Here is a 25993-nt window from a genome sequence, read left to right on the forward strand (position 1 = left end):
GCATGGGGTTGAGTCAGATGCGAAATATGTCCGGTCTGGTGTAGCTAGTCACCGTGGTCGTCACCGTCACCGGAGCACGTTTGTACACTGTCGCTGGACTCCGGCATTGGACAAAATCAAATTTGACGGCTGAATCGTCTTGTTATTTAGCAGGTTACGAGACACTATTAATTTATAAAATAGAGAAATAATTTAAAAAAAAAAACGACAAAACACAGTTACTAAATAAATGACTGCCGCGTTGTAATGGGTGATTGCGTCGGGTCATGAGGGGGACAAGTGCGTGAATGGCGGCGTTTAATTGGATAACAAAAATAATTGAGAACGACTCACATACAGACAAATTCAGAGTGGATTTAGCGTGATTTTCATGATTATGACATCATATTAAAAAAATACATTGACAGCTCAAGCTCTGATTCTTATTCCGTAAATTATTACGCCGATCAAGCTGCAAGTAAAGGCAACACTTTTAGCCTGCGAAAATGAAAACAGCCTGAGGGCTGCGTAATTTCCTGTTTGTCCGACGCTTCGTTTTCGAGTCATTATCAAAATTACTGCTACCTTTTACATAACACGGGTGGTCTCTATAAAGCGATAATCAGGATCGCAAATAAAATCAAATCATTTGAAACACGTACTCTACGTCTCTCTCCCTTCTAAAATTCGTCTCAGTGATCATGGGCTGGTACGGAATCTATTTTTTCGAAAACGTTTTGTATTGTCGGCGTTTCTCGTTAAAACCTAGCTGTTTTGTCATGGACAAGGACAGTTTTTCAAAAAAAAAAAGAATCTGAGATGAAGTGGACACTGCATATGACGCTGTTAGTCCACCCAACCTTTTCCCGTTATTTTCACGGCTTTCGTCCACCGATTTCGCACCTTCGGATCGATTGGAAACGTGGAAATACTAGTACTTACACTATGACTACACGCATTACTGCAACCGCCCACAACACAAAAAGTTTGTTGTGAAAACAATTTCTAAAAATTCGCTCTCTCAAAAATAAAATAAAATAGACAAAAGAAACGCCGATTAAAAAATGTATATCGTTTAAAAGTACAGTTGTACATTGAATGACACAGTGATATAAAAGTACGGCCCAGAGGTATGGCTTCCTCTCATATTTTTGCATTTGGTGGCGCACTTTCGGCGAGAGTCGGAAATCCGGAAACAGTCGACCGTTTCAGGATAGGTGGGCGTGGCTACAGCACGGGAAATATCTCAAATTTACTTGGATACGAGTAATCATTTTCAGCAAAAAAATCAATAATTGCCTATTTCAGTGGGACACAGATCTAAAATGGGAAGCGTGTGGGTGGGCATTGCACAGGCACAACTTGTGTGAAGGGCATCGGTTCAACTGTGTTCTTAAACATCAGTTCAGTGCAACGACACAGCGAAACAAGACAAGCAATGACAACTCAATTTTAATTAACAAGAAACAAAAACGAATATTTTTACAAAAAAATAACTTCGTTCGACTTATACACACACATTTAGATTGATTTGTACGTACACAAAAGGACACAGTTGTGGTTATTTATGTCAATGGTTACTTCTTAGAAGTATATCCAGATGTTAAAAACAAAAAAACTATTCCCGAAAATATTTATTTCGTTATTCACTGGTTTAATATCTGATGAAAATAGATTGTCTACAGCGGAAACACGTAGTACATGGCATCCGATAGAGGGCGCCACAAATACACAATTTGTGGACGCCGGAACATTTTACATTATTAGCGAACACCACGGCTTGTGTACAGTTGTTAAATCATATTTCAGCGGTTCCTAACTCTATTTGTCTCATAAATAATGTGTTTGGCCGAAGAAAGTTACTACCAAACCTTTTATCTTTCAACTATTAATTGTTTTGTGTGTTGCCATATTCTATAATTAGAGTACATATCATCAGCTATGTTTTCATTGAATGAAGGAAAGTCGAATTCAACTTTTCAGAATTGTTTTTTCCTGAGAAAAGATTTACCAACAATATAGGATTATTACATCAACAACAAAAAAACCGTAACCTAAAATCATTGAATAATCAAGAAATTTATTTTGAGGATTTTAAGTTTAGATAAATAAATCAGCGTTTCCACAGGCATTTACGAAGGAACCTGCAATGGCTACCCGTACACTGCTCCTTGACGGCTAAGGTGCCGTATAGTGATACAAAAACTTCGCAACAAATGTTGAATCTACGTTTACTGTGACCATGTTTTCTAGTGGTGGAGCTATATCAGTCGCGATGTCAAAATAGGGTTAATTAATTAATATTTAAAAACTATAAAATATCGCTTCATGAAATATTTTTTTTTAAAGTCAGTACTTTGTTGATCAACATCCCCAATGTCACATGATGTTTATCCGTCTGTTTGTCCGTTCTGATCTACCAACTTGTACAACTCTGGTCTTTGGACATCATCTGAATTCGGTTGCACTACTTTCACTGTGTATTCCCCGGATTCAGCTGATATGTTGTCATTGTCATTGTCATCGTCATCGTCTCCAAAGGAAGAATTACGCATGAAGTGATTGACGATTCCTGTGCAGATGCCATGACTAGAGACGTTCACACAGGTCCGTAAAGCATCCCTGGAACAATAAGAATCAACATTCACATACACATTCCATTTTACGAATTTTTATAAATTAGCATAAATAATTAGAAATAATTTGCATATTAGTTACAATGTACATTTGTACTCAAAATGCAATATGGACCATGACAAATGTGTGCTTGTATACACGCATTAATAGTACGTACCAATAATTCAAAACACATGCGCATTCCTGCAGTTCGTTGTTTTAAGAAACCATATTGCCACGAAAGTGCTATGCTGATATAGTAGCAAACTAAAATTACGCAATAGTGATAAAGGAATATTTACTCACAAAAGCCACTCCATGGATATTAGAAGACCGACTTCCTCTGACGGAATGCCAGTAGAATTACATATAAGAACAATACCAACCAAGCTAGCACTCGGCACAGCAGGTAAACAGAATGTCAAAATCACAGTCAGTATGCTAGAAAAATATAGAGAGAAAATTGAAGTGCGCCCTCATAGAAAATCATTCTACCAACTAACCTTTCCTTTTTATGAACGGCATTGGCGGACGTTTCAATGTAATGCTTATATGCTCGTGTGCGGCAATTCGGCTATTTTTTGGTCATATTTGTGGCATAAAATCGTTGTTGTAATATTCATAGACATATGTAACCAATTTAGGCTATGTAACTCCCAAAAGCTGATTAAACAAACTTGATGGAAACTGTTCTGCCACTTTTGTTCTAGTTCGTTTGTAGTATGACGACATATGCTGATAGGTAAGATGAAGAAGGTTTGTGTCATCAGCATAACTAAAGAGTGGTGATGACGATTGCCGCTATATACTTCAAATGGCACAGACAATTTTATATTTCTCGAAAACGACATTAAGTGGGATTTCAATAAAACTCACCCTGCAAGTGCAATCTGATCAGCCCCCATATCCATTCCAGCTCGTTGGCCTAACCACAGTACACTGCATATTATAAACAGTGCCGAACCATCTCCTTTGAACATAGTAATCGGCAACGCAAAGCTGCAGACTTTGTTATGAAATTTAAGGCCATACTCGCAACATTTGAACAGCACTGGTAAAGTGGCAGCACTGAAAGAGGAGCAGACGATAGTTACTACGAATCACGTGGATTTGTTGTCGGGATTTCGCGAGAAATTTTGTTTGCCCAAATTAAATACAAATTTGCGATAAAAAGGTTGACTTGAACTAAACAACTTTCTCCAAACATCAACTTTTTTATATATATAAAAAAAAGATAGGCATACCTGCTTTTTGAGACCAGTGCCGTGAATAAAGCCCGACCAATGCGATAGTATACAATAAATGGGTTCTTTCTCGTGCTGGCAAAATAGCCCAACGGCATCCATATAAACTCGTATATTGCCAAGGAAACGATCACAGCGGCGGCGAATTTACCCAAACTTTGCCAGATTCCGTACATATCATCAACTCTCAACAAAGACGAGGCGATGAGACTTGCAGTCCCTACAGGTAACGTCCTGACAGAAAACAAATAAACTACTAGTATATTACAACATTTTCGTGCATAAACGCATTGTCAAGTTGATTTCGCCATATCGTCAATCCTCGTTCAAGCTAGCCGAGTTATAAGCACCGAAATACTATAGTCCTCACAATATCTACTAAACTTGCAGCTTGGCAGGTGAATGTTTGATTTACCACATAATCCTGAAAATTGCGACATCATTCTGTCTGCCTGTGACGTCAGCATCTCGTTCGACACGCGCGGTAACTTTTATACGAGTAAGTCAAAGGAAGATATTTGTTGTTGGATTTTGTGCTGTTTCAAATCACACTCGTCATGCAGTATGGCTGCGAAAGAGACAACTAGGAAATTTGTATGACATAGTCTGACAAAAATACCACATGATATTTAAACTCAGAATGTCACGTGCACGAAAATCCTTTATTATCACATTATTATTATTTTGCATTATTTATTTTCACTGAGTGTGTGATTGTGAAAGATGAGTTCTTGTGTATGTTTAAATTTACATGTATTTTAGGATTTAGGTAGTTTCACAGATCATCGACTAAACCAAAACAACTTCGTTGGCCTACTGTGCCGAAATTCATTGTTGATTGCGACACCGCAATTATACAGGTTGTTTTTGATATTTCTGGATTGTTAAGGATGTAACACGTAAAAATGCCAATTTTCAATTATAAATAGTATTTGAACAATACAATTTGAAAGATATTTGATGTCTACGGTGGGGATGTTGGCAAACTTACCAAATGTAAACATTGAACATTTTGAAGACCCCTACTCTTAACGCCATCATAAGATCCAATAAAGGCTTGGTAGATGTTCTGTCGGTACTCATAGCTAGACCCAACGATATGCAAAAAACCACTAAACCTGAAGTGAGAAATATTGAAAATAACATGATTACTGGTGTTATTTCCGTATGATCGATATTACAAGAGGTAATAAAATAAATAAAAAAACATAGGTAGATATTTAAAGCGGAGGAGTCGTCACCTGCGCATGCGTCAGATGGTCCGAGCGTATCATTGTACAAACAAGCGTCTACCTTTGCGTTTTTTGGGTGTGTTGTTATCGTCGCTTGGGACGGGTGTGCAGATGGCGACCCTTCCGCTTTAAAAATGATATTAGTTTCAAAGCATTTTACGTACTCTTGTGGAAAAATATGTCTTTCAGTTAAAAGGTAGTTTCTATTGTGCATTTGTGGACTATGAGAAGGCCTTCGATAGGGTACATCATTGCTCATTGTTTTACAAATTATCGAAGACCGGTCTCAAAGGCAAATTATTTAATTCCTTATATTCAATGTACCAGCATGTAAAGGCAGCTGTGAAAACTCCCTGGGGGGTAACTAACTACTTTAATATTAGTATGGGTTTGCAACAGGGCTCTGTGATTTCACCTCTTTTATTTTGTTTCTACATTAATGATCTTCATGGGGCTTTTCAACGAGGTCATGAAACTGTAGTTTACCTATGTGCTTTGAAATTGTGTTACCTATTGTATGCAGATGACCTGGCTCTGTTTAGTAGTATACCTGTTCGTTTACAACGATTATTGAATAATTTGGCAGACTATTGTTCAAAGTGGAGACTTACAGTGAACCTTAAGAAAACTAAAATTATTGTTTTTCGGAAAGGGGGTCGTTTAAAAAACAGTGAAAAATGGTTTTGGAAGGGTAAAAGCATTGAAACTGTTTCAAAATATAATTATTTGGGGGTTATACTTTCCAGTTCTGGAAAGTGGTACCAGGCACAAAAATATGTTTCTCAACAGGCTAGTAAAGCACTTTTTTGTTTGGAAAAAAAAGTTACAGAATCTGGGTGGTGTGCCGCCTGATGTTGCTTTTCGTATATTTGATTGTAAAATCCTCCCAATTCTCCTCTACGGTAGTCCTATTTGGGGCACACATTCTGATATTAATGATGTGGAGAGAGTACACAATAAATTTTGCAAATTTTTACTAAGTGTTAGTTTGGTTGCCACTAATTCCGCTGTTAGGGGAGAATTGGGTCGGCATTATCTTAGAGTGTATGTAAATGTTGAAATTATTCGTTTTTGGTTAAAACTATTACGTGATGTTTCTCCACATATTTTAAAAGAATCGTATAAATTTCAACTTAATATGGCAGGAGCAGGTACTATCTGCTGGGCTTTGACAGTTAAAAATCTTCTCTATAAATATGGTTTTGGACATATTTGGATTGTATTCCTGGAACTATTTAAACAGAGGTGCTTTGATATTTCCAGACAAGATTGGAGCTCTGAAATTAATAGAAGTCTCAAACTAGTAACTTATTGTAAGGTGAAACATGAATTAACATGTGAGAAATATCTTACAAATATTGGTCAGTCTTATGCAATATACAGAAATGCTTTATGTAGATTAAGGATCTCGTCCCATGTACTACAAATTGAAAAGGGTAGGGCCAGTGGTACTCCACGTAACCAGAGGTTGTGTCCTTTTGGCTGTAATGTAATTGAGGACGAATATCACTTTACATTAGTTTGTCCCAAATATAACTCCCTAAGGTTGAAGTTTATTGCACAGTATTACTACTCCCCACCTACAGAGATAAAGTTTATTTCATTATTTCAGAATCAAACCCCATATATACAGTTAAACCTTGGTAAATTTATATTTTATAGTTTTCTTTACTTGTTTCAGCGACCATTCCAATCTAATTTATTATGTATTTATTTGTATCTGTACATAAGGCCAATGGCCACAGTACGAAATAAAGATATTAGTTTCAAAGCATTTTACACTATGCCTTCACTGGCAATAATTTATTTCCATATCTCTAAATTTTGTACAGAGACATAAAGTTAACGTTACCTAACATGTTGGTGCCGCTAGTCATACCGACAGACTTTCCAACGACGACAGTTTTTGTTACATTTGTACCGTTGACACCTGATACAATCACGTCATCAGTCTCGTACTCTGTGTAAGCCTGCAATGAGAAATATTTATATTTTCGTTTAGCTAGGGGAGCCATAAATCTGCCTCGTTCAACAAAAGTTAAAGTTGCACTCTTTGATTATTCGGCTTAATGGTGTCTGGGGGCAATTATGTGAAATATTTAATGGCATATGTGCTAATTATCAAAAGTATCTACGGATTCGCTACCACTGGCCATAGATCACAGTAATTCGGAACGGATGCGAATCTTCGTGAATTAAGACCCATTGGAATCAATACAAATTAAATGTGCAATACGTGTTAACCAGAATTCGCGCACATTTAGATCATTAAATAGTTATACATGACCCTAAGGGATCTAGGAATATTCTCAACTGACTGCATATTTAATGTGTGTTTCAATAATAACAGGGTATATTTAATCACATTCAATTCATTCTTATTTCGGGTTATCTAATCTTAGCACATCCTGTCATCCTGGGTGTGATCTCTTCAATTCGAAGAATAGCAGACAAATGTGATTTACACTTAAGGTAGAAGCCTAGTCTAAATTGGCCATAAATTGCATGACAATGTTCATTCGTTTATTATGTACAATCATGAAGCTAATGTTCCATGGTATAATGAAATAGCATTATGTTTTGTGTTACAGTTATGCTTTTTGAGAAACGTGTTCCAATATTTCTTAAAAATTGCTATTTTTAGAACTATTGCATAGGACATGATGTTAAAGAAAAAATGGATTTTTTGACACTTTTTAAAACCCCGATTTTTTTAATAATTCAGAACAACAGAAGGTACTCCATCATTAACAATATATGATTTTTATGATGTCATCAGGCTAGATTTTGAGATATTGCATAATATTTCTGCCATAAGAACCTGTGGTAAAAGTGTTATAATAGTGTCAAAATGGCGACTTTCCACTAAAATACAACGATCAATTTCTCGAAGGTCAATACCTTTATATTTCCTTGGAGTACAATTTATTGCAAAATGAATAAATTCTGGGTTTTTAAATTTATGAGTTTAACCGTTCAATTCTGGGATTGCACCGAGTGCTCATGGGTAAAGTAAAGTAGAATAATTACCGTTTGAATACATGCGGCGACGATGTTGTCCGGGACGAGGTTCCTGCCAAAAACGAAAAATAAAAATTGATACCAAAAGAAGAAATACATTTATATGATTTCAAAACCAACACCGATATTACACTAAGTTGTTTACGACTTAATTATAACAATTCAACACAAAGTTCTGAGGTTCAGCCTGAATTGAAGATATGCGATGGGAACCGAAAATGAAAGTGTTCCTTGTCATGGAAATCCTAATACTGTTATAGCATTTAAAAATGACATAATATGAGTGTTTCCAGTTTGTTAATAGTTTTCATTACATACAATAGGTTCCACCTTAACCAGTGAAATAAAAGTTTCGTGAGCAGCAAACAATTATATGTGTTTTACCTTAACAGATCGGCAAATGTATCCTGCGTTTGGTACTTGGCAACTTCTATATCAGAAGTACCACCTTCTGTCTTTCCCGGTTGAATGATAACGGTCATTATCAATCCTGTTGCCACGGCAACCACCATGGCGGCAAATATGTATGTAAAGGTGACAGCACACATTCTTCCACTGGTACCAAGGTTAATAGAACCAACGGCTGAAATGTAACGATGAGGATGTCATGAAATAAAGCACTCCTTTCTCGGGGCGTTTTCTGAAAGTTTTTGGCCTTTTTTCACAGGTGATGACTGACAGGCGGACATTTTTACCGAGAATAGTAAATAGCGACAAACGTGTTTCAAGAGCCTTGGTTTCTATGGCACTGCACTGAAATGTGGTCGATTTTTAGTGCGAGGTATAAATGCGTGTAAACAAACATTTTGATGGAAAGGCCATTTATGTTAAATTTCCCTTGACGCAATCGTGCAATGATGCGTGCATAATCGATGAAATGAAGTTGATTGGTGATTACATCATGGATGCGATGATGTCTTTATGTTCACCAGAAGCAGATCACTCGTTGGCTTCTTTGAGATTCACAACTCTATATGGAAATGGGTTTTAGTGAAGACATGCATTGAAAAGGGAAATACACTTTGTATTAAAGCGAGAGGGTGGTCACCTGCGCACGCACTTAAATTGAGTCCCAAGCGATGATAACAACACACGCTGAGAACGCAAAGGCTCATGGGTAGACGCTTGTTTGTAAAACAATGACACGCTATGGCCCGCTATGGCCATCTGACGCACGCGGAGGTGATGACTCCCCGTGTTTTCCATTATTAGTCATTCAAAAAAGTGTGAGCGACAATCCAATAAGATACATGCCTCGTTAGTTAAAATGAATGAATCGTAGTCTATTGATTTGAATTCATGTATGGATCATGGTAAATGACGTATACAAAATTCAACATGTGTATAATTGATTGAAGGCGATCCAGCCATTAATTGTTCTAAATTATCTGGATTGTAATTAAAATATATGCAAACTAACTGCTTGGATGAATGAAAATTTTGAGTGACACGGATCGAGTCACACGAATAAAACACGACAACCAATATATATAGTAAATTAAGCAAATTACCTGTTATTACACTGGAAACAATTAACGGAATGATTAAAAGTTGTAGACCTCGTAGAAACAGCTCACCAGCCATACCTATCCATATAATAGCATCAAGAGATGGATTCAAAGGCTATAAAGGAAAGGGTAATTTTAGTAACTTTAGCTCAGTATATGCAGTCTATGTTTAGTGTTTATTCTGATGCCACGATTCAGAAAATGCATTCTGTAAATATGACCAAAGAGAACACGTTCTACCAATTAAAGGATTGGATCGATGCAATAAAGTTATAATTATTCAGCATTAATCAAAGTATACTCGTAAAAAATAATTAATTCATAACGGCAGTACGTTGTAACGTCTCGGCGTAAATTCAATATTTTTTTATTAAAAAAAAGAATCCACGTTTACATTTAAAAGTTTGGATCATATATATTATGCCAAAAAGGTCCGTGAATAATGACGGCCAAGTGAATTTCTAATTTTTTGGATTCTAACATTTTGGTTTTTGGCGTAATTTCATTATCACGAATTGGTAAGTAATCACAATTTAGATTTTAGCTGTGATTCTTTAAGTTATTTCCTACGGTGGTGACATTTAGTTTTCCACAATAGAATTTTGACATGAACGACGAAAATCAAAATCATATTTTCAGTTTTGAGACTGTTCAAATTTTATTGGCGCGCTAGGAGATACTGTCAGTTATTTGCACATCGAGTAATGCTATATATATATAAACACGTGTATTACCTAAAGCACGTCGTACATAACAACGTTATTCTAGGGAGTTCACTATGTCAGTAATTAGTGATATTATAATGTAATTTCTTAACTATTTCATTCAAATTAATTAAATTTGATTGTATCCCACCTAGATAAATTTGAAATTTAATTTCATTCTAATAATTGGTTTTTACTTTTATAATGGACATGCTCATAAACGGTGGTGCATGACTCTTCGTTGACAAAAAAATCAATAAAACTCGAAATTAATAGGTTTGGTCGGAGAAGGCCTGCTAATATGTCTCTTCCTGCCTTTAGATCAAAGAAATTCTCATTATTTTACAATTCTAAATTCTTATGACATTAAAGGGTGACTTTCAACGAAATGTTCTCTCTTAATCTTTGGCTTGGCTTCACGATGTGCGATGTGCGCAGAATCTTTTGAGCTCATAGTTGCCCTCTTAGATGGACTGCCTGCCACAGCTCTCGAGCGGAGCCCAATCTACCCAAGACATGTGCTTGTGACTGTGCAAAACAGTCGTCTCCCAAACCTAATACCGCGTGTTTGGAAGGTTGGGTAGGATGTACACGGATTTAAACTACCGAGTAAGCAGTAAGCTCCAGGAAATGATTTCAACCTCCCTTGTCCGTCTCATCTCTTTTCTGTACTAAAATACTACTTTTAGCTTTTTAATTTTCACTGAAATTTTTTTAAAAGATGTTTTGTATGGAATTTATTTTCACTGATTGTTGAAAATTTGAATGTAAAATACAGGAAAAAAGGCACATTTCACTGGATTTTATTTTCAATGAAACATCCACTGGCATTCTGCAAAAATAGCGAAAAAAACATTCCAGCTTTTTTTTTTACAGTATTCCGAATAATCCTGTCGCCTTTTTAGCATGCATTGGAAAGAGATATATAATTAAGTGTTGTACACAGTTTGTCCCGTAAGAGTCACAGTAATACCGAAAAAAAAAACACTTACCGCGACCGTGAAAGCTAATATGAAGCCCACGGCGACGCCGATCATAGTCAGTATGAGCAACAAGTTATTGATCGCCCACTCGGCCCAACAGCTCTTCGAACACTCTACCTTGACCATCTTGTTATTGCTAGTGTGGTGACGACGTCGTTGATTCTCAGGTAATTTGAATGTATCTGTAGAAACGAATGTGTTTATAGTTAGTCTCGACCGGAACTGAGGACGCATATAATATATACAGGTAATATTGCTCGACTCCAATTGGTCGACAGACGACTCGTGATAATGACACAACTTAACGCTCTACTGGTAGCAGCCAATCAGGAAGCTGTTGGTATACGAGTATGCACATTTTGATGTTCATTCATTAAATAAAAAAAAATGACATTATAATTTAAAGCGTGAGTAGAGTACAAACACCGGACATTATTATATATTCTTTTGAAATGAAGAACGCTTACGGATTTGATGTTGTAGATACAGTCAAACCTCGATTATCCGAATTACGGATTATCCGAACATGTTTCCAAAGTCCCATATCATGGAAGGTACTAACCTTCCATGCCCATATGAAATTTATTTACAGAACAGGTCCGCATTTTTTATCTCCGTTGTTTGTTAACAAAAGAGTTGAAGAATGGGGTTCTTGTCACCTCTTTGTTTTGACGTACTTGCTAAGTTACGTCTTTGTTTACCATGAAAGTGGTGTTACCGACGCACGCTCGATCATCGCGTATTTAGCACGTCCGTGTCGGACAGTCATTTGATCACAGTCGGTTCCTTTGCTCAGCGTGAATAAAATAATTCACAGGTAAAAATGATTGACGTACACAATGATTTAAAACGAGAACATTTTCTGGAATATCATCATTCACTCAACGACTTTGTCACGAGTACGATCTACGCTTATACCTACGCTATTCTACGCTATTTTACCATGTCATCTATGATAAGAAAACGTACACCACTAACCATCGAGCAGAAGAAGGAGATTCTACAACGACTAGATAAAGGAGAGAAAGCAGCAAAGCTGGCACAAGAATACAACATCGGACGAGCAACTGTTTCGGACATTAAAAAAGCACGGCCAATGATCGAGAAATTTATAAGCCACAGTGATACAGCGAGTGCTCTAAAATGAAAGTCTATGTAACCGGCAAGAGACGAACAACTCGACCAAGCTGTGTTTTTGTGGTTTTCACAACAGCGTGAGAAGAGAATTCCGATCTCTGGTCAGATGCTACAAGAAAAAGCTACAAGTTTGCACGAGCGAATCCATGCCGATGAAACGCTACCCCCGTCAGATCACACCGTATCAAGTGGATGGTTGCAACGATTCAAAGATCGGCATGGCATTAGACAACTCAGTGTCCAAGGTGAAACGATGTCTGTAGATGACGGTGTTGTCGAAGAATATCGTCAGAAACTGCAGGTCATAATACAAGAAGGAAATTATGAACTCGAACAATTGTACAACGCCGATGAGAGTGTTTTTTTTCGGCGTGCTTTGCCAGACAAAACATTAGCAGCACACAAAGAAAAACAGGCAGCCGGCCACAAAGTTCAAAAAGACCGCATCACAATTTTTCCATGCGTCAATGCTACCGGGACTCACAAATTGCCACTTGTTTGCATCGGGCGTTATGCTAATCCACGCTGTTTTAAAAACTGTGACAAGAATTCATTTCCAGTGAAATATAAATCACAAAATAAGGCTTGGATGACTTATGATTTATTTTCATCGTGGTTTCTGAACGAATTTGTACCGGCGGTGCGACCACACTTAGCCAGGATATCGACGTAATACAAATGAGTGAATAATCATTACTATTATTAGCTTGTTACAGTCTGCAGTAAGTCTACAAGTGACAGTGGGATGTGTTACTCGTCACTGGAAGACAATTGTGTCATTGATATGTAATGCTCTAAAAATAAGTCATTCTACAACTGGCGAGTTAATGTCAACTCCCGGATGAGAGCGACCATTGGGGAATTAGTAAGAACACAAATGCACGAAAGCGTCGAAAATAACCCCCGCGAAATTCCCAAAAGAATTTGTCATTGTTCAAAATAATAATAGGTATGATTAATTAGTATGAAGTTATTGTTAATAACTACGTGCGGGGGGTTTCATTTTATCGCATGGATGCGTTTTCAAATTACACAAAACTTCTGAAACTCAATAGTTGCGAATACATCGGAAGTGTTACAATATCCTCCGTCTGAGATGTGATGTGAAAACGGGGAAACTGCTACTAAAGATAACCATGTCTTGTAATATGATACGAGCCCACCTTCACGCAGAACCTCCAAACTGAACACATTTTGTTTTAAAGCGGGAGGGTCGTCCCACACCGAGGTTACGACTCTGTTAGCCTCGCTCAGCTGGTTCGTAACCAGTCTTGTGATTTGTTCTTGACAAATTCTAAACAGGCCACGACTCCAACTGTGTCGTGCATTCGGGCCAACCGTTAATTATTCATAAATGGAGTCAAGTTGTGCAGTTTTCTTGATTTATTCTGCAGATATAGGTAAAATATAGGTAAGACTTTGGCGAAATTTGAAAGAGCAACTAATATTCTTCAACCTGTTTTTTTCCAGTTTAAAAACATGAGCTGACTGGAGCCTTCATCCCTTGTCTATTTCTTACGCTAGATACCAGCCGATACCCACCCCCGCTCATATGGAATGCGTACAGTTGATTATAGTTCCTGGACTCCTTGTGGCTAAATTCACTAAAAAGACATGCTCGCGAAAAAGAATGTTTTACAGCAACTTACACTTAAAACACAACGTACATAACTGTTCTGTACTCCCACATAAACTGTTTTTCCCTTGTTGATTAACGTTCTTAATTCGTTATATAATCATGTAAACACGTCCCAACAACAAACCACGGATACGCATTTGAACTCTGACCGAAACTGAAATGTATTTGTTGTGTCAGTGGGTCGTACATGTGCACATGCACCGGTGTCAATCAACCTCAAAGAGATGCACGGCGTTTAGTAGTTCAGTACAAGTACGCAGGTGAATGATCGAACAAACGCCAGAAAAAAAAAATATTCGCTGGATTTTATTTTCTTTGAACCATCTCATCAGGGAGAATGAAGTGTTTTATTGCTGACCCCACAAAACAAAACAAAAAGTTCGTTCTGGACCCTGACCGGTTAATACGGTTAATAGTCATTATTACATGTAATGACGCCTTTCACAGTTAATATATTTGACATTTGATCAGTTTGTTCCCTTTGAACGTTCAGGGTCAATGGAATTGCAACAATACGACCTTATAAACTGTCAGGAGACTGCCATCACGACCGGGCGTTCATATAAACACTATATAAGCATTACATGAAGAAGAAAATGAAAAAGATTTCCATAAGGAAATATTAGAGAAATTGAAATTAATTAGGAGAAATGAAATAAACAGCAATAATGATGATAATAATAATATCAGACAAATTCACACAATTACAATAAACCAAGATGATGTCACAAATGCGATAAAATTTTGCAAATCTGGAAAAGCGTGTGGCCCGGATGACATAGTCAATGAATTTATCATGAATGGTGGTGAATCGCTTGTTCAGTCTTTGACAATTCTATTTCAATCATGTTTGAATAATAAGAAAATCCCAGACGAATGGAAACAAGGAGTTGTAAAACCAATCCATAAAAAAGGTGATAAAAAAGATCTAAATAATTATAGAGGCATTACTCTGAACTCAACAGTATCAAAAGTTTATGCTAAAATAATTGAAACTAAATTAAAACAATTTGTGGAAGATAATAACATATTAGGTGAGATTCAGGGTGGATTTAGAAAGGACAGACGCTGTGAAGACAATATCTTTACACTCAGGTATTGTGTCTCAGCGAAAATCTTAAAAAAATTCTACATATGTTGCTTTCCTAGATTTTTCTAAAGCTTTTGATCGAGTTTGGAGAGATGGACTTCGGGTTTCACTGTGGAATGCAGGAATTAGAGGAACATTGTGGAATATAATTAATGATATGTATGAAAATGTTTTTAACAAAGTTAACTTTAACGACATAGAAACGGATTATTTTGAAACTACAGAAGGGGTCAAACAAGGATGTGTGTTAAGTCCTTTACTATTTTCAATTTACATAAATGAATTTGCAAAAATGCTGCAGGATTCAAAATTAGGGGTAGAAATAGGTAAAAAGATAATTCCTGGACTATTTTGGGCAGATGATGTTGTCCTCATCGCAAATAATGCAGATGAATTACAAAATATGTTAGACATAGCAGCAAAATTTGCAGAGAATTGGAAATTAAGTTACAACAGCAACAAATCCCAAGTAATGTATTTTGGCAAAAAATTGCATAGAAAAGGCACACTCTGGAAATTAGGAAATCTGTTACTAGAAGAGACTAACACATATAAATACTTGGGAATAGTTATTTCTAAAACTATAAAGGACCATGCACAATTTACTGAAATTTACAAGAAGGGGATGAAATTAATAGCATATTGTAAAGCCATCATCAATCAACACAATAGTTACAATAGGTTTGAGTATGGTGATGTATTGTGGAAGAGTATAATTTTACCATCTATTAGCTATGGGTGTGGTGTATGGTTTTTAGAAAATAACGATGATAGAAAAAAGTTAAAAAGTCTGCAATATCAGTTTGGCAAATTCCTTTTTAAAGTCAACAGAAATGTTGCTTGCTCTGCTGTATTAGGGGATTTAGGATGGGCTGATTTGAGCTACACCCTTGATACTTTTCGAATTAAATATTTGAACAGATTACAAGAAATGAATAACACCAGATGGACCAAAATTGTTTTCACAGAATTGCACAAGTCGTATGTAAACAACCGTAAGCTTACTTGGAATTGGCCAACATATGTGCACAAAGTACTTGAAACTAACGGATTAGACCATGTCTATGGGTTAAACATACCTAACAATATAAACTGGCTCAAAAGCTTTTATAAAATAAGTGAACAAAATGAAGTAAAAACGTTTGCAGATCAAATATCTAATATGAAATCACTGGAACATTACAGTTGGGTTAAAAGAAATAAGGAAAAAGAAAACTATATAAATGATCCCCTCGATCATCATGGCATATCACTGTATTTTAAAGTCAGATCTAACTCACTGGATTTAGAGGGTAATAAAATAACATGGGACAAATATAAAGGGAATGGAATGTGCAAGCTATGTAATGACGACAAAGAAGATATTTATCATTTTCTATTTTTATGCAAAGCAACTTATCATTTAAGACACAAATTTTATGGAGATTTCATGTACAAAGTTCAAAACCTTGAAGTAGACCCAACACTTATTAATAACTTTCTTTCTGGAGGAATTAATTTTAAGTTTAATGTACTTTTTAGCGACATATTGTGGAAAGTCAACAATAATTTGGGGAATATTGTATCCAAGGAAGTTAGAGTATTTATTACTCAATTGTATAAGTATAGAAAAGAAAGTTTGAATTTAATGTGATTTTTCTTCTTTCCTTTTTCAAATATGTATGATTTGGTTGTTTTCTTCTCTTTGTTTGCCGCTCCAAAGGCTAATAAAATATTATTATTATTATTATTATAACACGTGTGGAGTTGTGAAGGCAAACACGCTTCATGCGATATTAGGTCGACGTATTATTATGCAAATTTAAATAAAGTGCGACTGTTTTACACGAGGGGTGGGCTGCGCTACAGAGCAAAGACACATGGTCACTGTTCATTCGTAACATCACAGATAGAGGGACTGTGATACTGTACTAACACAGTCCCTCTAACCACAGTATGAACGTAAAAGCGTCCTTGAAAATGGTAAACAAACACACTGAGATGAATGGTCTGGGCTATACGATTAACCCACGGGGACTGTCTGTGCACGTCTACGCACGTTATTACCGACATACATGCTTCGCCTTTGACGACAACAAATTCCGTAGACTCTGATAAAGAGGCATTCTGCGCCGAAACACAGTGACAGGATACACAGTTTACAGGCGAGTCTTAAACGCACGTTGCCATGTCAACGCAGAGAAATAAATATCAACTATCGTGTCAGTAATTCAGCTGAAATTGAACATGACATTGTCAACAGACCAATAGCCAATGAGTAGACCATGATTACCATGGTGAATATTATGAGGGTTCGGGCTAGGAAATAGATCGTCTCGACATAAATCAACAGTCCGCCATTTTTGTAGCAATGAAAACGGGAGTTTCTACCAACCGTATTTGATTCTTTTCATGGCAATGCATTCGAGTTCCGGGATTAACCTCCCCGGTCGAGTAGACCGCGATACCAAATTCTTCGCCAAACTTCGACTAAGTATTCCAGGTTTCAACGACAGCGTGCTGTACAGTAAACTGTACGTTTTAACATGAACGAATGTAGCGACCGACAATTTCTCACCACCTCTCGTTATTTATAGTTTTTGATTTTTGCTTAGTCATTGTTTACATCACTCGAGGGCTGTGAATAAAGCGGCCTCAAGATAACGTGTATCGCTATAGGCATCCATGTATCCATGGACGTCCACGGCGTATTACAGCGACAACAACCTGCTGTCGATAAACCACTCAGCCAAGCCTCGCATGAAGTATTTGCAAGGTGCTATGATCAGTGCACAACTATTATACTCACGTTGCCTTTACGTAATCGGTTCGCAAGGTTCAGTCCTCAGCAAGCTGTGTCTGGATCAACTCATTTACTCGACAATTCGCTACGACTCCACCATGGAAGGACACAGTCCTGCTTACTCCGTATAAGAGAGACTGGTATAACATACGAAAGTGTGCCCTGCCCAGCCTATAAACAAACCCATATTGTCAAAGGTCAACTACTATGCAAATTTCCATTCATTCTACGCATCGTGTACTCCTTTTTTTAGTTTCTATTATCAGGCACTACTTGTACCCTTGACGAGCGGACTCAGTCACTTACGCTTCACGTGTCAGTTTGAGTTCAACCATTCACGAAAGAAAGCATTGTTTTCCGGGGGGAAGGCATTATTTTCCGAGGGTGAGAAAACTGAATAGACATGGGATCAAGCAGAAAAAAATAAAATGATTCCATACAGCTTAATCATTCATTCTGAGCCAAAATATTGCTTTACAATTATACAAACTTAAAAAAATCGCCCTAATACCAGTAGAATTGTTGATAGATCGGTGTTCGGTAGAAATATCTGAAGGGAGGAATCACGTCAGCATTTCCTGAATGCATTCAATCTTGTCTTATAATTTTCGGTAAAACGCCACCTTTTTGCCAAAATCACTATTAGCGGTTTTCCGCGACAACTTCTCAGATCATTCTGGTGTCCCGGCTATTTGCGCATGCGTCCATTCTGTCAATTCGTAAAAGTAACAATGACACAGCCGAATTAAAATATGTATTTTGACCATAGAAACACCCCTGTCACTTATATAACACAATGTTCAGGATATTTAGGTTGCTAAATGAGAAACAACAGTTCGCCTTCTCTTTGATCTCCCTAGAGGTCTAAATCGGAAAAATATTACCGATATTTATACCTTTTTTGACCAGAAATAAGACCGATACTTATACCTAAAATGCCAAAAACGAGACCGATTTCAGGGGCACCTCCCCATTAGGCAAGTTCTATGTATTGCCCTCCCCCGGGAAAATTACGGCCGCAGGATACACCGCATCTCGAGTGAAAATAACTTCCATATGCAACGGAAGCCACGGGGAGGGTGTTGGGGTCTGTTATTATTACATATGTTCCATATTTGATTATTTCATAATAAAAAAATAACGTGTAACAAACCATGATGGCATTCAGGTCGGGAACCCCATTGCCTATTAATATATTCTAAGATAGAAATCGTGAGTACGAGTTTTGACTTCGGCGCAACGTGCACTAATTACTACTGGTGACTCCTGATACCTCAAGTTCCAACCACTAAAGAAATTACAAAGTTAAAGTTTAGTAACGCCTCAGTTTGTACTCGCTAATCTGCACAACATACAAGGTCGCCATCTTTGTTCATATGAACCCCATATCTTGCGCATGCGTGGCGCGACGACCATCGCCCTTCAAACAATTGACTCATAAACTTTATTTTAAGTTTCATCACTGATTACATATGAAAAAAGACAAATCAAATTGCAATCGGTGTATTGTGATTAAAAAGTAGTGTGTTTGAAGTTATTCAGGTGATAACCACGATTGCAATATTCAAGTTACAGCCACAATGCGGAGCAATGTCTGTGCAGTTGTTGTCTAAAAACATTTATTTCGATAGTCTCGATAGAGTGTTACAGAGTAATTTATCGACCACTTCAGATTAAAATATATGTTTTTAATCTCCACCCTAAACATGCAAGTTGTTGATTCTAAACAATAGAGCAACAACGTGTGAACCGAATTTGCGAACGTGAAGTCGCTATCATAACAATTCCTACTTTCAAACTATGTATGACGTGGAAACGTCAAGTGGTAAAAATCCCTTTAAACAACACTTCCATTATTGAGAGAAAATGCTTAGTAAATTGTTAACACTTGACATATGTACCTACCAATAAGCGATAAAAGAATTCAAACCAACACCATATACAAATTTTTACATTTATTTTTTAAAGATATTTCACCACTTTTATAATTGTTTTACCATTAATTGAACACATTTGGCTACTGGATGATTTGAAAACAGTTTTTTACCTTCAAACTCGAAATTATCAAACTGTATTTCATATACTGAATGAAAACCACACTTTTCGAATGCACGTTGGCTATACGGACTAGTTGCGTCAGCCATGACTATTGACAAGCCTTTCTCTTTGCAAACCTCAAGTTTACGTCTGGTTATCTCTGTTAATATCCCCATTCTGCCATAATCTACATGAGTGGTTACTTTTGCGATTTCTGCAACCAGACTTGATGGAGTTGTTGTTATTCCAGCAATAGGATCACCGTGACCATGAAGTACCCCTAATATTGCTAACATAGGCGTGTATACTTCTCTTCCCTTTAGGTCTTTGGCATAGTATATATATTCTCCTTCCTCCCCTTCAGTGCATATTACACTCGCAGCTACTCCTACCAACTTATTTGTACTTGTATCGATAGCCACAAATGACAGCCCATCACGTATGGCTCTCTGACATAGCTGGTAGTTAGCACTATACTCTACATTGTAGCTAGTATTGTCTAACGATGAAATGAGAGGTTCTCGTTGGAGCATAGCAGAAGTCAGCAACTTAGTAGCATCGTCTAGATGTATTTCCGCCAAGGAACGGTACTCTATATCCTCGATTCGATGGGAAGTCATGTTACTCATCGTCAGGAAGCATAGGCCTATATAAGATTAAACAATAAACAAAATATTCAACAATATATCACGTATTCCTCTTTGTAAGTTATAAAATAAAAAGCTTCCCGGATGGATTTATGTGCAACGCCTTATTGCGCAGCGAATTAAAGTTAATGTTAGCCAGTGATGGCTGTCTGCAGGAATGTTTATACTGTATTAGTTTGTTGAATTGAGGTTTCAAAACGAATAAGTCCACATATCTGCACTGTCATCTAAAAGAAGTCTCATCATTCTTGGAAAGTTTGCCGGGCTATTTGTCAGATCGAATTGAAGAACTTTGTACTGCATAAGACCTAGCATTATTTGACAAAGGGAATTGCCACTATCCTTTTGTATCGGGCAGTATGTAGTTTTGTTTAAAGTTTGAAGGTCATTACAAAGACACACTGTCCCATCCTGTTTCTTCACCAGGACAATCGTGAAGCATATGACACTCAGATCGTTCAATCATATCCAAATCTCACATATCATTTGCCTCGTTAACTATAATTTATTTAGCTGAAATAGAAACCTGATGACTATGAGTTGACTAAACTCCTGTACAAACTTGAATTTGAGGGATTAACAGCACAACCTGTACTGCCTTCCCGCTATGAAGGACTTTAACAGATTTTTCAATTTGAGTAGTTCTTCGAGAGATTTGTCTTGTTGTTGCACGTCAATATTGATAATTATTTTTGGCTTCTTTTTAGTACAAGTTTCTACACCGCATGATAATGTATTTTCCTTTACATATACCGTATACCTATTTTAAAGGTTATTTTAGTGACGTTGTTCAGGCACAGCTGATATTGTGACAGCATTTTCGCCATTTATTTTAGAATGTAGCGCTTTGAATTTAGAAAATATGGCCCAGGACGACCAAGGTGGAACCGGGTGTTGGTAACTGTTTTTATGTTATGAAGACAATTTACTATTCTCGTTTTCTCGTTGGGTAAAACAGTGGTGGTAATGGCAGGGTTTTTTCTCCAACCTTTGGAGTCTTCATGTCATTTCTATAATAATCCCCAATGAAAACAAATTGCGATTTGAAGAAATAATTTACAACCATGTACGTGAATCCACAAGTGTATTTTAAGTAAGCGGTATGTACACAACAGCATACAGACGAAATCATCTATTACCACTGTTCGACACGTTAAGTTCATACACAAATATTTATATTCGTTCAGAAATGTGTTTATGTATGTTTAAAGATATCACACTGACGCCACTATAGTCAATAATTCACTGCATGAATTTGTATACAGCATTAGTTTGTTGGATAGGGGTATCCAAATGAATGAATCCACACAGATTATTGCAATTGTTTTTTTAGCGTAAACACAAGGAACTGATACAGTCATTCGACGGGAGCCGTCTCATAGTAGACACGTTGGAACTTTCACATGCGTGGTGCTACGGGAGGTAAATAAAATGTAACTTAATAAATCGCACAAGATGATATAGAATAAATCGAAAACCGGTGTAATTATTTTCAATAGCATCGGATGGAATAATAGAAAATAACAACCTGAATACCTGAATGTGAAATAATCTAATTAAAATAAATTTAGAATGTTTTTGAAATTTCCAAACAAGAAATACGGTAGAAGAGAGAACTTGCTTAAAATACTCACGTGAGTCACAATAGCCATGCATAAATCAAACAAGCCAAGTATAAACCAGTGTTGTCTCTCAATTTTTTTCTAGAATAGACATTCAGTTACCTGAGAAAGCGAAAATATTGATGTCACCATATCCATTTTTAGCTTGCTTTAATATGACTACTTCAGCAGTGTCCCGCAAAGTTTACACAACAATTAGTAAATTTGTAATTCCAAATTCAGCCAATAACAACTTGTCAGCAATGCGGAGGATTTATGGCAGTGTTTGTGTGGACAGGCAACGTCTGAATGAAAAAAAAGCCTACTCAGACAACGCCGTAGGTTATTGAAAACATATAAACACTCGTGAGTTCAGGTGAAGCGCATAGCCACTCTCTATAGACGTACACTTATAAATAACAGACAAAACTGTTGAACTCACAACAACATAAAAGCGTTACGCCACTGTAGGCAACTCACTAAGAACAGCTCCAAAATGGCGTGCAATTATTGCCGACTTGCCATGACTAAGTGCTCAAAAGTACACCAAACCTACAAATTGTTTCGAATCAATCTTCACAAGAATAAATTATGTATATAATAGGGCTGTACCTTAGAGTGAGCAGGCCTTGATTCGCATCCAATGCCTGAATAAATTTAAAGGGTTCATTGTGTGATATGTTATCACCCCATATCATCTGACCAAGGTTCATTTATTCAACCATTGCCTCTTTTAACTTTACCATATCGTTCTTGTTTATCATTCCAGATATTAGAACTGAATTCATGTTTAAAGAAATCTCTTTTTCTTACAGATCATAACATGTATTGCGATTAACTTACTGGGTTTCCAATGATTTGATTACGAAGTGCTCCTCTTGCAATGCGTTCATATGCCAAGTAGAGTGATCAGCACAAAATTAAGACAGTGCGTACGTGCCAGCTTTATATAACATCTTATATAATGTAACTTAGGGGGCCTGAATGAGTGGTGAATTAACACGTTTTCGAAACGTCACAATCGGCGGTTATTACTTGGAGGAGATTTTAAATTCAGTGTAGACAGGTCCCAGGTTTGTGTATATATATTCACTTCAGGTAAATGTCAACCTTCGAATATAGAATTCAATATTTACACCGCTACACATCAATTCAAAACCTGAGACATCCACAACATATCTGAAGCGTGCAACTAAAAGGAGCTTCATGTCAGACGGCAAGTGGTAGCTTAAATTTGTCGAATGAACGGCTCCCTCTATTGACAACTAGAACTCCGCTGCACATTTAATCATTCATAAAAGTGTGCGACCCACAGTTAGGATATGTAAAAACTAAACATGCAACCGAACAGCTAGCACATGTGACTGATTAGTTAAAGTTGTTTTGACAATGTGCACACACTGTATCAATAATGCAATATATTCATTTCCGAAGCTGTTAATAAACCTATTATTATTATTATAGTACATTACGCGGTCGGAATACAACCCAAAATAGCTTTAAACAACACTTCCAACATTGAAACAAATTGCCTACTCGTCGAATGTTCAAGTAAATTTCTTTTGTTTCTTATCTGTAAAAATAATAAAATATAGCATGCCGTTCAGAGCAATATTTGATTTTAACTTTTGGTTTATAAAAATGTTCTCTAGTCGTCAGATAATTCGTCTTGTACGCAATGTTTGCATACATGACATATATAATTAGTGTTTCCACGTTTTGAAATTGAGTTCAAATTTCACAATAATTATAAATATTCTCAAATAAACTTATATCCTATTGGAAACCAATTTTTTCATGGCTTTATGGGCTGAACTGATAAACTCGAAACATTCGACTATTTTTATTAACATTTTCTTGGCGCATTTGTGCCGAGTGAACATGACACAGCCTTCGTATCAATACTCGCAGCCTTCACTATGACATAACTGCTAGAGATATAGAGATAAACTACAAAATGTGATGATACGATAGTCGTGCAGACACAGTCAAATAGTAAGATGAGCTGGAATTTTAACACTTCGAGTATAGGCCACCGCAATGTGACGTCATCTGCTTACATTTTTACAAACCAGCATGCAACAGTGTGATAATGACTGTCGTTCTATGATCAACACAGGCTCGCGATCTGCTGCAATAATATTGACTATAAGTTGTTTGATTAACACATACATGTACATTTAATAGCAACACAAAAACAGCAGTGAACAAAGACTTAGTGTAAACGACCATTTCTTGACAACCAGTTACTTTGTGTAGACAGTAGACTGATGCGACGGTCTATTACTTGAACAGCGCCCTCTTTTCATTGATCTCTAATGTTTTAAAAGGTTTGCAATGAAATAAGTGATCTGCGAAACAATGATGTCAAATGAGATAAACAAATTATAAATTAATGTAGACTCCTTCAGTGTAATCTTACCAACTAATCTATTCTACAACTATTTATCATTTCTCCATCCTCGCAAACAGATGAAAATCACCATAACTAGAATTTCTATGAAGTGTCTGGTTTTGAAACGATTGATACAGTTATAGTTAACAGGCAACTAGGTCAGCGTTACTAGTGTTGGCAATACCAGATAGTTGAATCGGCAACATCTTCTAGACTATCAAATTCGTGATGATGTTTTTCCTATTAGATTGTACAGCGACATTTAATACGGCAATGCAGGAAGTGAAACATCACCAATAACTAAGATTGTTCATATTGTTGATTATTGTAAAATTGCTGCAGCCACTAATTAACTTTGATAACGATATCATATATAAGTATCTTTTGTCAGATCATTCAATTATGAATCTGCACGTCATTTATGGCAAAGGTTTACATACAAGTACTATTACAGGACTAAAACTATTATTTCGGTGTACAGAATTATTTGTTTATTTTACTCCATGGATGTTTAATTACCAACATACGTCGGATCACTTTTGATTGAACTGGGAATATTCGCTCACATACCCTGCTATATGCAATGATGGGTTTATGCGTCATAAAACGTGAGCAAAACCCTGAGTGATTGACGCATAACTTACCAAACGGGTTCATTGTCATTACAAGGCGTACTTGAACGAGATAGTTTTATTAACATTTTAATACAACAACCCGTATTTGACTCTTTCTCAATTAATTTCTGCCGGTGGCTTGGCAATTTAAAGGACATATTCAAAATGTTGTTTTCATTTGTCCATACCCTATATTACTGTGATTCAGTCGTTTATTGAAGAATAACTTGAGGCTAGCGTCCTAGTTTTTATTACACCTATTATTACTCTACCTCCTGCTAAACCTCAAAACGTATTACATATGTCTTTATTTTTTTAACTCACATGCAATTAGAGCTTCTGGGATTAACACGTCTCTGTGTATGTCTGTTACACCATTACGCACAGAACCGATAGTCGGATTCTAAAAATATTTGGTACATTTATGTTCAGAGATAAACCACATACAATTTTAGTTTAGGATTGAATTTGTGTGTTCATACTAATTACCTAGTTAGCATGTATTAGTGTACCAGTACAAGTCATTAAATTGAAATAAAACTTGTTACATAGATGCTCTTGGATAGTCCATATTCCTACCTAGTTACATTGGGAATGAAATCTATGATTATTAATTACATAATTTGCATCGGCATATGTATAACTAATGTCTCGAGCACTGCTGAAAACAACCAGTAACATAGTAAAGACATTACTAACGTATCACATTGCCATATATATGTGACCTCATTAATGTGCATTATTGTATCTCAAGCCATTTTGCA

General features: G+C 36.6%; 2 protein-coding genes across 3 annotated transcripts; both read right to left on the reverse strand.

Moving 5' to 3' along the window:
- Positions 1–1413: 1413 nt before the first annotated feature.
- LOC100378775 (excitatory amino acid transporter) lies at positions 1414–18402 on the reverse strand. Of its 2 annotated transcripts, none has more exons than XM_002737513.4 (11): positions 17942–18402; positions 11297–11469; positions 9604–9715; positions 8477–8675; positions 8102–8144; positions 6924–7041; positions 4831–4957; positions 3840–4073; positions 3472–3663; positions 2902–3036; positions 1414–2601 (listed from the first exon to the last, which is right to left on the reverse strand). In XM_002737513.4, exons 2-11 carry the CDS (start codon positions 11411–11413, stop codon positions 2370–2372), a joined length of 1509 nt encoding a protein of 502 aa, XP_002737559.1. In that variant the 5' UTR covers positions 11414–11469; positions 17942–18402; the 3' UTR covers positions 1414–2369. The 2 variants fall into 2 exon arrangements, with proteins under 2 accessions (XP_002737559.1, XP_085350944.1); XM_085494818.1 differs by lacking the exon at positions 17942–18402 and adding an exon at positions 17528–17705.
- Positions 18403–19875: 1473 nt separating this feature from the next.
- On the reverse strand, positions 19876–23155 carry LOC102804860 (uncharacterized). Its single transcript, XM_006819883.3, has 2 exons — positions 23064–23155; positions 19876–20618 (listed from the first exon to the last, which is right to left on the reverse strand). Exon 2 carries the CDS (start codon positions 20599–20601, stop codon positions 19918–19920), a length of 684 nt encoding a protein of 227 aa, XP_006819946.2. The 5' UTR covers positions 20602–20618; positions 23064–23155; the 3' UTR covers positions 19876–19917.
- Positions 23156–25993: the final 2838 nt, after the last annotated feature.

Source organism: Saccoglossus kowalevskii, chromosome 21 (assembly GCF_978046115.1).
Source record: "Saccoglossus kowalevskii chromosome 21, keSacKowa6.1, whole genome shotgun sequence".
Taxonomy (NCBI): domain Eukaryota; kingdom Metazoa; phylum Hemichordata; class Enteropneusta; family Harrimaniidae; genus Saccoglossus; species Saccoglossus kowalevskii.

Coding starts and splice junctions, on each gene's coding strand:
- LOC100378775 (XM_085494818.1), bottom strand. Junction 4,958..6,923: donor TAGCGGCACCAACATGTTAG/GTAACGTTAACT, acceptor TTCTCACTTCAG/GTTTAGTGGTTTTTTGCATA. Junction 2,602..2,901: donor ATATCCATGGAGTGGCTTTT/GTGAGTAAATAT, acceptor TTATTGTTCCAG/GGATGCTTTACGGACCTGTG.
- LOC102804860 (XM_006819883.3), bottom strand. CDS start 20,601: ATGAGTAACATGACTTCCCATCGAATCGAGGATATAGAGTACCGTTCC.